Source organism: Lampetra fluviatilis, chromosome 7 (genome assembly GCF_964198595.1).
Source record: "Lampetra fluviatilis chromosome 7, kcLamFluv1.1, whole genome shotgun sequence".
Lineage (NCBI taxonomy): Eukaryota > Metazoa > Chordata > Hyperoartia > Petromyzontiformes > Petromyzontidae > Lampetra > Lampetra fluviatilis.
Window position 1 is genome coordinate 779,388 of NC_136281.1, and position 12,368 is coordinate 791,755.

The 12,368-nt window shown below is 41.6% G+C and overlaps 1 protein-coding gene across 1 annotated transcript in view; it reads left to right on the plus strand.

The window, feature by feature from the left end:
• The window catches only part of LOC144933377 (gephyrin-like), an 82,526-nt gene that overhangs the window by 39,885 nt on the left and 30,273 nt on the right, over positions 1–12,368 (plus strand). The window contains exon 8 of the mRNA XM_078858079.1: positions 1,947–1,986. Coding sequence (XP_078714205.1) covers positions 1,947–1,986 — 40 coding nt within the window. The remainder of the gene's footprint in view (positions 1–1,946; positions 1,987–12,368) is intronic.

Below are 12,368 nucleotides of genomic sequence, written 5' to 3' on the forward strand. Positions count from 1 at the left end.
ATCAAGACATGTGTTACAGGAATTCCCATCACACATCACATTTGAGAATGACCCTGGACGAAGACTGCCATAGATCCACTTATATATAATGAAGCTATGTTTATCCATAGCAATTATTGTAGGGTTTTAAGATTGTTTATTCTGTTTTTGAGATAGCCGTCCAGGATTGGGCATTGACATGGCCCACTTTTTATCCAGGCAACCGGAGAGATATTTCTTGACTTATCACTATAAAAACTAAAAAAATATAACCCGTAAAAACAAAGTTTTTCACTAAGGCTAGAGTCCTCTCGTCCTCTGGCTTGAGATGGCTGCCACCTATGGGTCAGATGATTGCATGGCACCATTAAGCAATTGGTAATTAAATATAATATTTTTGTCCTAAAAAGTGTAAATTTTTTGAAAAAAATTGTCACGAACATTAATTGTCACGCACAACGAGTCTGTGGAAAATGTCAGCTTGATTGGATCATGGGAAGTGGGTTAAAAAACGACCGAAAGATTTGCACGGTCGTAAGCAAGCAAGCGCGCAAGTGAACTTAATATAAAGGATTTAAAAATACATTTATTTAAGAATAAACAAATATAAATAATAATAAGGGCATTCGAAGGATAAGTGAAGATGTGGATAAAGAGAAAACGGGTTAGTTGCAGCCCTGTAAAACATTGCACGGCTCGGCGCTTGAGTGGCATTCAAAACGTGGAGCGGGATACCTAAGTTTTTCCACAGGAATGTCGTTTTGCCTGCTGCAGTCCTGTACCTAAAGGTTTTGGTGAAAATACCATGCATGTGCTGTACCGTACATTGGTGTAGTGCATGTCCTCTACAGTCTAAAAATTAGGCCTACAATTGTAATTTTAAAAGTCCATGTTTGGGCTCTGGGCTCTACCCGTACAGACTCCATTCCATGTAATGCACTTTGCTTTGCACACTGCTTCCATGCATACATCATGACCCAGCACGGAGCGTGCTCAGGCCGAACCCGGAGCCAAAACAGCACATGCCATCTCGGTTCTGGCTCTATTTTGGCTGTGTGAGATCCACTTTGGGTATTGTGGCATGCTTCGCTTAATGTCCTCCAGTGAGCTCCACGAGTTCATTTTTTTTGGTAATTATCGTAAACCATGGCCAGTGCGGTTAATCCACAGCACCAGGTTCCACTGTAGTCCCTTCCATCAATCTCATCTAAGCAACCACTACATGGCATGTCTTCCGAGTGATTCAACACGTGTAATCTGTCAAAACCGTTTTATAGTTTAACACTCAAGAGCTGAGTTAGGCCAAATTTTGTAAAAACAAATGTTTTTCCCCCCTACAAAGTCATTGAGGACCAGGCTGAGATAATTAATGAGCTTGCACTCAAGAGCCTGATTTTACTCTGGGAGGCTGCCCACATTCAAACTGTTTTCACTAACACCATCATTCCTCATTGTTTTCACTAACGCTGGTCTTTTTTATAGCTCGCTTTGTTTACGAGCCAAAGCCACTGGTAATTTGTGTACCCTTTTCGCTTTCCAATAACGAACAAATATAATTTAAGCTATTATCAGGTAGTTTTTTTTTCCAAATACAAAGTGCTTTCCTGACCCTCGACATGCAGGTTTGGGTTAAAAAAAAAAGTCATTTATGAAAATGCCCCTATATCTGGGGAACCCAAAAACAATTATTTTTCTAAGCAGAAACATATACTAAAATAAATGTTTCAAATTTCAACTTTCTAGCCCTTCTACAACATATATAGAATTGACGTTACTCTCATGAGTCACTCGAGACCATCTCTATAAAATAAGTGTCCTTTGCATATATGTATAGTACCGAACGATATACATATCTGTACAATACATTTGAAAATGTGTTTGCATGACTGTGATAATGTAATATTCGATTTTTGTTTGTAATATGGGGTGCTCAACAGTAAAATATAATAATGTCATTTGTATTGCAGCCACGGATCCCTTCCTGCAGCAGAGTGCATGCCCCTCAAGGTAAGCAGCCTGGGAATTCCACCTGCAAAATAAACCAATGTCATGGAAGCTACATTTGGGAAGAATCATTGTGTATTCTGTTGATTACTTATTGCTAGCTTATTTGGCTATCGTCTTTTAATACAGTAAACCCATAATATTCGTCAGGATACGTTCCCGGAGAATAGTGCAAATATTAAATCCGCAAAAATAGGGTTAGGTGGCATAAACATATATTACACTAGCGGGAAGTACCCGGCATTGCCCGGGTCTTAAAAATATTTCAAAACTACTCTTAAAAATGTAACAGCAGTGCGTACTGACTGTGGTGGTACCTGCTATGATTGCAGCAGTGCATACTGACTGTGGTGGTACCTGCTATGATTGCAGCAGTGCATACCGACTGTAGTGGTACCTGCTATCACTACAGTAGTACATGCTGATTATAGCAGTATTTATCGACTTTATAGCACAAAGTACTCACCTGACAGTGGCGTGGTGAGGCCTAGTCCCGTGCAGAGCCTCTGGCCTCGCCTAGATTGTCCAGCCGGCCGAGGTGGCACCTTGACAGGCTGGGGCTGGGCTGCTACCCCTGACTCCCCATCCCCCCCCCCCCCCCCCAGGCACGATGTCCCCGGCCGCTCTGCAGTAATATCTACGACCTATAGTGGTAGCATCTACCGACTGTACAGTAGTAATAACTGCACGCATCGGGGTGGGGGGGACATGAGACAGTGAAGAATTAAACTGAGCGTTTAGTGTATTATTATAGGATTTTTAACGCGAAAGAAAATGTTCCCCTCCCACCGAAGGCGTGCGACTTGGCTATGGGCCGTCCTCCCCACCAAAGGCGCGTGAATTGGTATGGTCGTGCACGCGTCATAAATAAATAAAAAGAAAGCGCACAGAAATCGCACTAAATCACTAATTAAATTAATTTAAAGTTGACATGTGAAAAAGGAATAGTGCTTTGCTTCCCAGCAGAGCTTACGGTGTGGTACCTGGCTATTTTTTTTACGTAAACCCCACCGTTGGAGAGCCAAGCGCACGACCATACACAAACCCCACCACAAACAAACCCCGCCACAAACCCACACACAAACCCCGCCACAAACCCACACACAACTTTTGACTTTTATATATATATAGATTATTAAAACATATAAACTGTATGTCTATATGAATGAATACATATGTAGTGGGTGTTGATAGCATTATACGCAGTCACCGCTACTTACCTGGTGTGGCGCCAGCCATGGGTCAACAGGGGGTGAGTATGGTCTGTATTAAGTAACGCCGTTAGGCCAGGGAACCCAGAGGGCGGTTGGGAACCGGAGGTATACACCCCAGGCCCCCAGGGATTATGCAATAGTCCAGGTCCCTCCAGAAGGTTCCAGAGAGTAGGCGTGGCCAGGGGTGGAGTGACTCTGGGAACTGTATATAAGGCGGACCTCTGAACAGGTTTGCCAGTCGTCGTCAAGCTGAAGACCCGAAGAGCCAGCCTAGCATAGGACCCTGGGAACCCCCAGACCCGCCGTCCTTCTAAAGGCCGGGACTGAGCGGGTCAGTGGCCGGAACCCGAGGACCTTGGCTGGGTCGGATCAGCTAGCCTCCCCTAGGTCCCACTAGCTGGAGGGTTGATATATATAGAGGAAGTGGTCCCAGTGAGTCGGACACGCTAGCCCGGAGGCTATATCTCTCCAGGGTATCGGGTGGAGGGGCCGATACCCCCTTTGTGCTAGGGACCTCGTGTTATAGTTATTGTTATAAATAAACGTATTGTCTCCAGTGAAGACTGGGTCTCCATTCATTACCACTACACATATATTATACCAAACAGTATTATTGTGTTATTTAACTTACCTTTGATAATGGTGAACATAAACACGTTTATAAGTGCAACGATCAATGAATAAACAAATGAATATTATAGGGTACGTAATTTCACAGAGTTAAGGGAAGCCCTCGCATGTAAACAGCATGGCCGCCAAGGCAGACGGAGAAGGAGCGGCGTTGCGTGGGGGGGGGAACTTTCATGCGCTCACGATCCACGCCGCTGCCACGCATCTCTGCTCGTTGTCGGCTAGTACCGTGCTGCAGCTGATCATCTCTGCTCATTGTCGGCTAGTACCGTTGTCGGCTAGTACCGTTGTCGGCTAGTACCGTTGTCGGCTAGTACCGTTGTCGGGTCGTACCGTGCTGCAGCTGATCATATTTAAAATAGAACCCCACGAATTTCGAAAAGTACTACGACCAATTTGTTGCGAAAATACAAAACTTCCATTATCATACCCGCAAATATTAAGGGTTCACTGTACTGATATGGTATACACGAATGTTATCATATTAGCATACTCTCATGATCATACTACCGTACTATATTAGAACAAAGGATGAAGGTGAGGGGCAGGAGAGGGGCTGGCAGAAAGTGAAAGGGCGTGAAACAGAGGAAGGAAGGAGAGCAAATCGGAAAGAGGACCACGAGGGAATGCGACAAGCAGCGGGAGAGGAGGAGACTGAGAGGAAAGAGAGATTGAGGTGGTAACAGAAGAGGTGGGAGTAAGGAGAGTGAGGTGTAGAGGTGAGAGAGTAACAGAGAGAGGTGGGCGGGAAGTGGGTGAGATATGGTGGAGGGAGGAAAGGGGGACAGCGGAATTGAGAAACAGAAAAAGCTAGAAACCAAAAGAAATTATGAAATATATTACAGAGAAGGCAACAGAAAGGTGGGGAGAGACGGGGTTTTTCTAGGAATAAAATTTTTCCTGGCTGGCAAGGAGGGATAGACAGTCGCATCAAAAAGACGTGTGCGGGTTGCTAGTTTTGTTTAAAAAATAAAACTAAACAGTTTTTAACATACAGAAGTGATTACAATGACATGTATGAGGGTTGATCAAATCATGGCTCTTGTGCATTACTAGTGTGGTTTGATGCAGACACGGCCCGTGTTTAACCTTTCTATATAGCTTGATTTTAAACAGAACAAAAACATCTGCAGATGCAGGGAGTAACCCAGGATCTCACCCCTGGCAGCAGTCAGACGTGAGTATACCCTGGGTGCTCCTGCAGATTTCTGAATTTAAGAATCCACAGCCAACGAACATGAGCGAACTGGTTGTGTGATGACTGTCTTATGTTTCTTAGACTCCTGGAGATGTTGTATGTAGCTCATAGGGTCAGGAAGTTTGGGTACTGTACTTTCTTTCTTTGAGTTTTTTTAATCAAATTTAAATTGTGGATTTTTTTAAAGAGTCAAACAAGACATTTCATGCTTTAATATAGAAGTGGCTTGAATTTTGTATAATATCAATGTTTTTAGACATTTGTTCTCAAGCCAAAGCTTGCAGTGATGGTATTTTAATGTAAGGTATGATCATTTTTCATGACCATTGACCGATTTTACATTGCTTGTTAGATGTTTTTGTATCTCTTTGAATTTGTTTTATGAGGTCATATTGTCTCTTTATCTTCAGTTTGATATTTAAATCCGTTTTTCATGGATGGACATTTAACTTGGCACTCTAATGCTATGTACTTCACTGCCGTTGATTTGTAAAGGTGCCGAATATACACAACTAGCATCTTTGCCCATCCTAGGACGGAAGCTGTAATATTTACGAGTATAATTGAATCTTGTGTAAATTTAATGGCAGTGAATCTTGCACAAAAGTATGTCATCAAACACCTAACAACATTTTACTGTCGCACTGTAATAATGGCAGTGAATCTGGCACAAAATGAAGTCATAAAACACCTAACTTCATGTCACTGTAGCACTGTATACAACTGACCTTCAATTTGTTCAAATGCACTGCTCTGATACTTTATTCTCTTCTGCTTTCGGTCGCTGTGTTTGAAATAAATAGGATATCGATAAAATATCTGCAAAATCACCGAGAAATGTCTCCATAAATAAGGGGCAATTTGCGCCTAAACAAATTAAATTACTTTAAGGGCAGTGCTCTAAGACTACTCATGGTGTGCTGTAGCTCACCGGAGTAGCAAACAATTTGAATAGGAGGCAATGGTGGCAAAACAGCAGAGAAATTTTTCTTTTAGCATAATTTGCAAGCCTAAAGTTGACCTTGCTTTAGTTTGACGTGGCGAAGAAATAAATCAAGGCAGAAAATGCAGTGGGATGTGGCGTGGAATTAATTATCTGGTTAGCTCTAGATAAAGAGGGGACAATGAACGTAAAAAAATGTCGTTTGTGCCTCAACTGATTTTCATTTCCACTCCACGGTTTTTCTTGCAGAGTGACATCAGTAGTTAATGATTATAAATTAGCATGAATGTAATGGTGGAGAATATATGGAAAAAAATTTCATAGAACACCGCAATACATGTAGCTGTGTAGAGGAGTACCGTGAGGACCCAACTAGGGGCGGGCGCGGGAAGAGTGACGGAAAAGGAAGAGCCGGAGAGAGGGGAGAGAGCAGAAGGCGAGGAGAGAGAGGGAGGGAGAGAGAGCGAGGGGGATTTTGGAGGAGAGACGTATGAGAGGAGCGGGAGGAAAAGAGAGGGGGGGCTGGGTGTGGAGACGGAGCGGGGTAGAGAGGAAGGAGGAAGATGAGGACGGGAGGTAGCGAGGAGTCGCGTCGGGTGGAAGTGTGGAGAGAGGAAGAAAGAATAAACGGCGAGCAGCCCTGAGCAAATACCTCGTCTCCGTGTGATTCTAAATACCCGGGGTGTCCAGGAGGAAGACTCTACAACTGTATCACTGTATAAATGTGAGTTAATGTAGCACAAAAGGAAGCCATAAAACACATCACAGCATTAGACTGCAGTGATGGCAGTGATTGTTGCACGCAACAATGTGATAAAACAGCTGACGCAATGCCGCTGTGCCACTGTATTCAACGGACACTCAAAGACTTTAGGTGCAGTGCTCTGAGACGTTGTTATGTTTAGCTCGCCGGAGTTGCAAACTATTTAATTGGAGTCAATGGCCGCAAAGCAGCTGGAAATGTTTTATTTTAGCATAAATTTATATTTCAGCATAATTTGGAAGCGTAAAGTTAACCTACCTTTTGTTAGATGTGGCGAAATGAAGCCAGGAAATGGAGTGCGATGTGACGTTGCATTAATGTTATGGTTAACTCTCTATAAAGATGGGTGAATTGGCGTTACAAAAGGAGAAATAGTCGCTACAACTTCCTCAGCGTTAGTAATGAAATGCAGCGACACGTGAATATTTATGACGGGAGGGGCTGCATGTGGAGTGATGTGGACGCGCGTGAGACACACACAGACGTTTTTGGCACGTTACATAAGGTGAGGCGTCGATTACGTGTGGTAAAGGTTATGTTGGGCAAACAGGATGAATGATCAGCACGAGACTAACAGAACAGAGAATTATTAAATTCTCCCAAATACAACTTTCAGCAGTAGCAGAACACTCGTACCAACAAGGACACTCAATTGATTTGATAATGTATACGTTTTGTTCAAAACTAGCTACTACTGGCGATAGACTAATTCGATAATCTATCGAAATTCGAAAGAAATCTAAATAACATTAACCATTCGGATAGCTACAGCCTTAGTGCTGCGTGGAACCGAATCATCAAATAATGCATTATTTAAATGTATGCCTACAAAGGGCAGCGTACTTCAATAGGGATTACCATTGGTCGGGCAATTTTAATAAACACAATAGACCGAAAGGACAAGTTCAAAGAGCTCGCATAATGTACATTGCCTTAGTAATCCCCCCCCACATTGTGCAAGAGCACAGCTGCGTGGTCAACACATCTACGCCTCTATATAAGGAACTAAACAGTAAAACTTCTCCACAAATCTGGCTGTCACCTGATGAAGCTAGTTGTAATTACTGGCGAAACGTCGTACTCAGATTGTAAATGTTGTGACTTGGCTCTCCAACACACCGGTGTGCTGTACTAGCGACGAATTGGCATGTTCTGTTTACGTGACAACCCTTACTAGTTGGCTGTGTCGGGTGGTGGTGGGTTTTAACGACACATTTACGCGATCTAACCCAAAAACCTCTTATGGTGTAACTCTATTGTTGTTAGTGGCTCTGAGCCGTTGCCACCGAAGTTGGCTGGGCAAATGGATAAACGATATTTCCCAGTGCAAAAAATAAACATTACATTTTACAGAAACGGCAGAAGTTCGAAAGACATAATAGATAGCGACACCGAAGAGGTTGGCATAATAAATATAGAAGACTGACACGGTTAATTTAAAATCACTAACTTTTCAATTTGTGCTCTTGTAAATGTTATTTTTTTGCCAAAATTGTATCTAAATCCTAGAGAATATAAAACACTTCTACAGATTATCAAGGCTTTTTATTACGTAATAAAGCAGATTACTTTTAGTGCTCTGAGTACAGGATTGTGAGAAGTGCATAAAAATGACAGCTGTCTCTCATTGTGTATTGCAGGCCAAATGGCTTCTCTACAATTATAACGTAAAATATTTTGAGTCAAAAATATTCCACAGAAGCTCAGCAGGCTTCCGGCTTTTAAAGTTTTTGGATGGGTTACTACAGCATGCCAGGGCTATGCGGTGGACAACAAAGGGCAATGTAGCAACCATTGTTGTACTGTATGTATATGCTCCTACATATATGCCCCTTCCACATTTAACTCACACTGACCAACATGGTGAGGTGTTGTAAAATAACCCCTCATGACCTGTATTGTATGCTAGGAGGATCTCATCCAGCAGTGGGTTTATGAAAAAACAGCGCTGTACATGTACAATGAAAAGTAATTTTTTTATTTTAAAATAATGCTATTGTGTAAAACTAAGCAAAATAATCGTGATGTGTGTAACACTGCGCCACATGGTTACATTGAGCGCATAGAGCTGTGAGCGTAACATAACTGAACCCAGGTTCAGCTGGACAAATGGGGTGGGGGGGGGGGCTTTCAGGTTGTGTTTGCATGGCATACTGCACATAATTAAATAGTACACACTTGCTAAATTACATTTACACGTAATTAGTACCCCACATTAAATGAACACTTAATATCAATGTACTGAATATTCTTTGGTTCTTTCAGTAAAGTCACATAGATAGGAAATAATAATAAAAAATAAAGTATAATAATATTCCTGACATGCAATATCCCGGCGTCTACAAACCAAGCTGTATCTGCGGCAGCAGTTACATTGGGGAAACTAAGCAACGTGTCTCGGACCGTGTTCGTGAACATAAGACAGATTTGAAACACGGTAGGACCAATACTTCTGCCATGGCTGATCATTTTAATGCGGCTGGCTCACACGAAATGTATTTCTTTGACGATGCTACTTTGTAAGCCTACTGGCTATTAACAAAGATTCGTTCATGAAGCCATCCATATATCCAGACACAGACACAATTTCAACCGAGAGGATGGTTATAAACTCAGCAATCATTGGAAAGATGTCATCAACCACTTTGGGTCATGACTTGATTTGTGTTTTCTTGTCAACCTCCACCTTCAGCAGTGTGTGGTGTGAGGTGCAATGATTACCTGGCGGCCCTTTGATTGGTGTAGATCCACTGCCGGTGTCGTTGTTTTTCTCCTACATTAACATCAGCTGCCCCGCCCATGCTTCTGACACACTTGGGCTACGCTCATCTCTAAATCTTTATTAACAGTTTGCCTTTAGAGGCTAACCCCTCTTTTCCTGATTATGACTGCTTGTGTTGCGATCGAGACGTGATTTTTGTTTTGTATTTGTTTAGATTTTATTACTGAAAGAACCAAGAATAAGTCTACATTATAGACTGCCAGTATGCTCACTCAGGTTAGGAACCAGGCTAAAGTCTACATTATAGACTGCCAGTACACTCTGATTAAGAACCAGACTACAATCTACATTCGCGTTTTTTTTATTCACTTTATTTGTTATTATTTTCTATCTACGTGACTTTACCGAAATAACCAAAGAATATGAATTCCTACAGTCACGAAAGTTTTAAGTTAAAAAATACACTGAATATTTACAATTTAAAATTGACAATTTAAAAATACCTTACATAAAATGCTACAGTACTGTGCACCTTAGTCCACGAAAGTGTTTGCGTGTTTGTAAGATGAATGTAAAATCAATGGAGAGAGTCCAATCAAAGCATGGGGATGACCGAGGCATGCAATGGTACAAGTTCACTAAATTCCATAATACAGATAGGTATATTGCTTTAGATTTACAAGTCCTCAAATGCACATACATTTTTAGTAATCTTGATTTAAAGCTTTAGTGACTGCAGGAATCCATACTCTTTGGTTCTTTCGGTAAAGTCACGTAGGTATAAAATATTATAAAATATTAGAGTATACATTTTAAGTACTATAATGGTCGGGGACAGTGTATTTAATTTGCTCATGTTGATAAACCACACCCTACTGTGCACAACTTATTTAGTGCACAAATCGCGTGCCATTTATGTTGAACTTATTTTGCACCATATGTAGCCAACCATGGTAATCGGAGGTGCGGTCAGAGTTTTTCATTATTTTTTTTTGTTCAGCCATTCAAGTCTACTCTGAATCCCGGTTTACTCGATTCTTGCTTTGAGAAGGTTTTACTGTGCTATGGCACCTAACCATTTAAATGTTACATGGCTGCTTCTTGCTGCAAGCATAAATAATGGGTGTGGTGGCTGTTTGCATCTGTATTCCCTCAAAACATGATAATTTAACTTGTAATCCAAAGCTATTTGGAGGTGGTAGTTCAGTCTGTGTAACTTGTCAGAGACCTTGTGAGACTGCCCTAATAAGATTGAGCTACCATTACACAAGAGATCTCCTGTACCGACTACATATTCAAATTAAACAAATGAGCTTTGAGACAGATGGTGATTGCTATACATTTGCATTTTTATTCATTTGGAGCTTTTCTATGGTTTCTAGTAGTCATGGACGACTGGTGGGTTAGTGCATTCTAATTGGCTCTCCAGTTCATTCCTGGTCACGTGTACATATCTGAATGAAAAGTATGGCATGACATTTTCTTTTCAGAATACACTTTTGAAGTGGAAACGCATTGTTAATGTATAAACCAAGTGAGGCGGTGTCCTAACCCCTCACCTTAATTCAGATAGAACTAATAAGTGGTCATATATTGCATTGTGCACACGGATTGGAAAGAAGCAAAGGGAAGACTGTATTGCATTTGAGATAGGTGGAAGTTAATGGCAGGGTAAGGTCCTGGGTACCTCTGTATGGGAATTTAACAAGGGCCATATGGAGAGACTGACCCTGTCATAGGAAGATAAAACTTCCACATTTGCTGGAACTGATATTTATTGTATTCATCCATCAATAGCAATTCTTGTATCTCTTGACACAAACATGAAATCACATGTGTAATAATCAATGTTTTGTTGATTTGTATGAAACGTGGGTGGGGGGGCAGTAACACATTGGTTAGTACACTCTGCTTTGCACTCATCGACATGAGTTCGATTCCTGGCCATGGCTAACATGGGCAAGAATCGAACTCTCACAAACAACCCTCATTAGACTGTTTTCGTCCGGCATTGCAATATCATTAATTGAATTGTGAGGGCACCAGAATCCTTTCACCCATAATTTCTGCTGCTGGGTCAGATTCGGCGCAACCAGCGTATTCATTTGAGCCTTGAACACTGCTGCTGCATTGCTCGCTCGTGTATTCATTGTAACTCCTCTAATCCATGACAACCCATTGGCCATTCATTCGTTAACAAAACGATAATTCAGTGGTCATTATTATCTATCCGAAGGTGTCCCCTGCTTCTTATCAGTAATAGGTTTGCATCATAATTGACTGATTTCCTAAGAACAAACATCTGTAACAGTGTTGTATACATAGCTTTCAAATAAGGGTCCGCAAGTTACACTTTATTGATCATCTCTAACTAAAACCGTTGGCTTTGGTCTACCAAAAAAACTGTGCTGCATCAACCGCTTCAGAACCGCGACTGGTTGCTGTGCACTCCCACTTACACGAGTGTAACATTAAAGATGACCCCACACAGTGCAGTGTCTTGTGGCTACCCCAACCAAACAATGGACAATATCGCAGACAACTCCATTCCACTAGGCCCGTTCCCGGTCGAACTGGACAGTATTAGTGCGCCCTCCTCCTGAAGCTGTCACGTGGCTTACAAACTTAAACCTTTGACCTGTAATTTACACATACTGTACTTGCCCTATGCAAGAAGACGACTAAACCCGTTCTTTTTTTATTACAGAATGTTTTGACATGTGATTTTTTTCAATTTCAATTTAAGGATGTTAAAATACGCAAAAATAAGTTTTCGAGTGAGGATTGCACATCCATCTTTGTGAAAGCAACTGTTTTGGCGTTTATGCGAAGGAGTTAGCATATTATCACTTTTATTCCTGTACTTTCAACTTGCCTGTAATCCATTCACTGCTACATTTGTGCAAGAAATACAA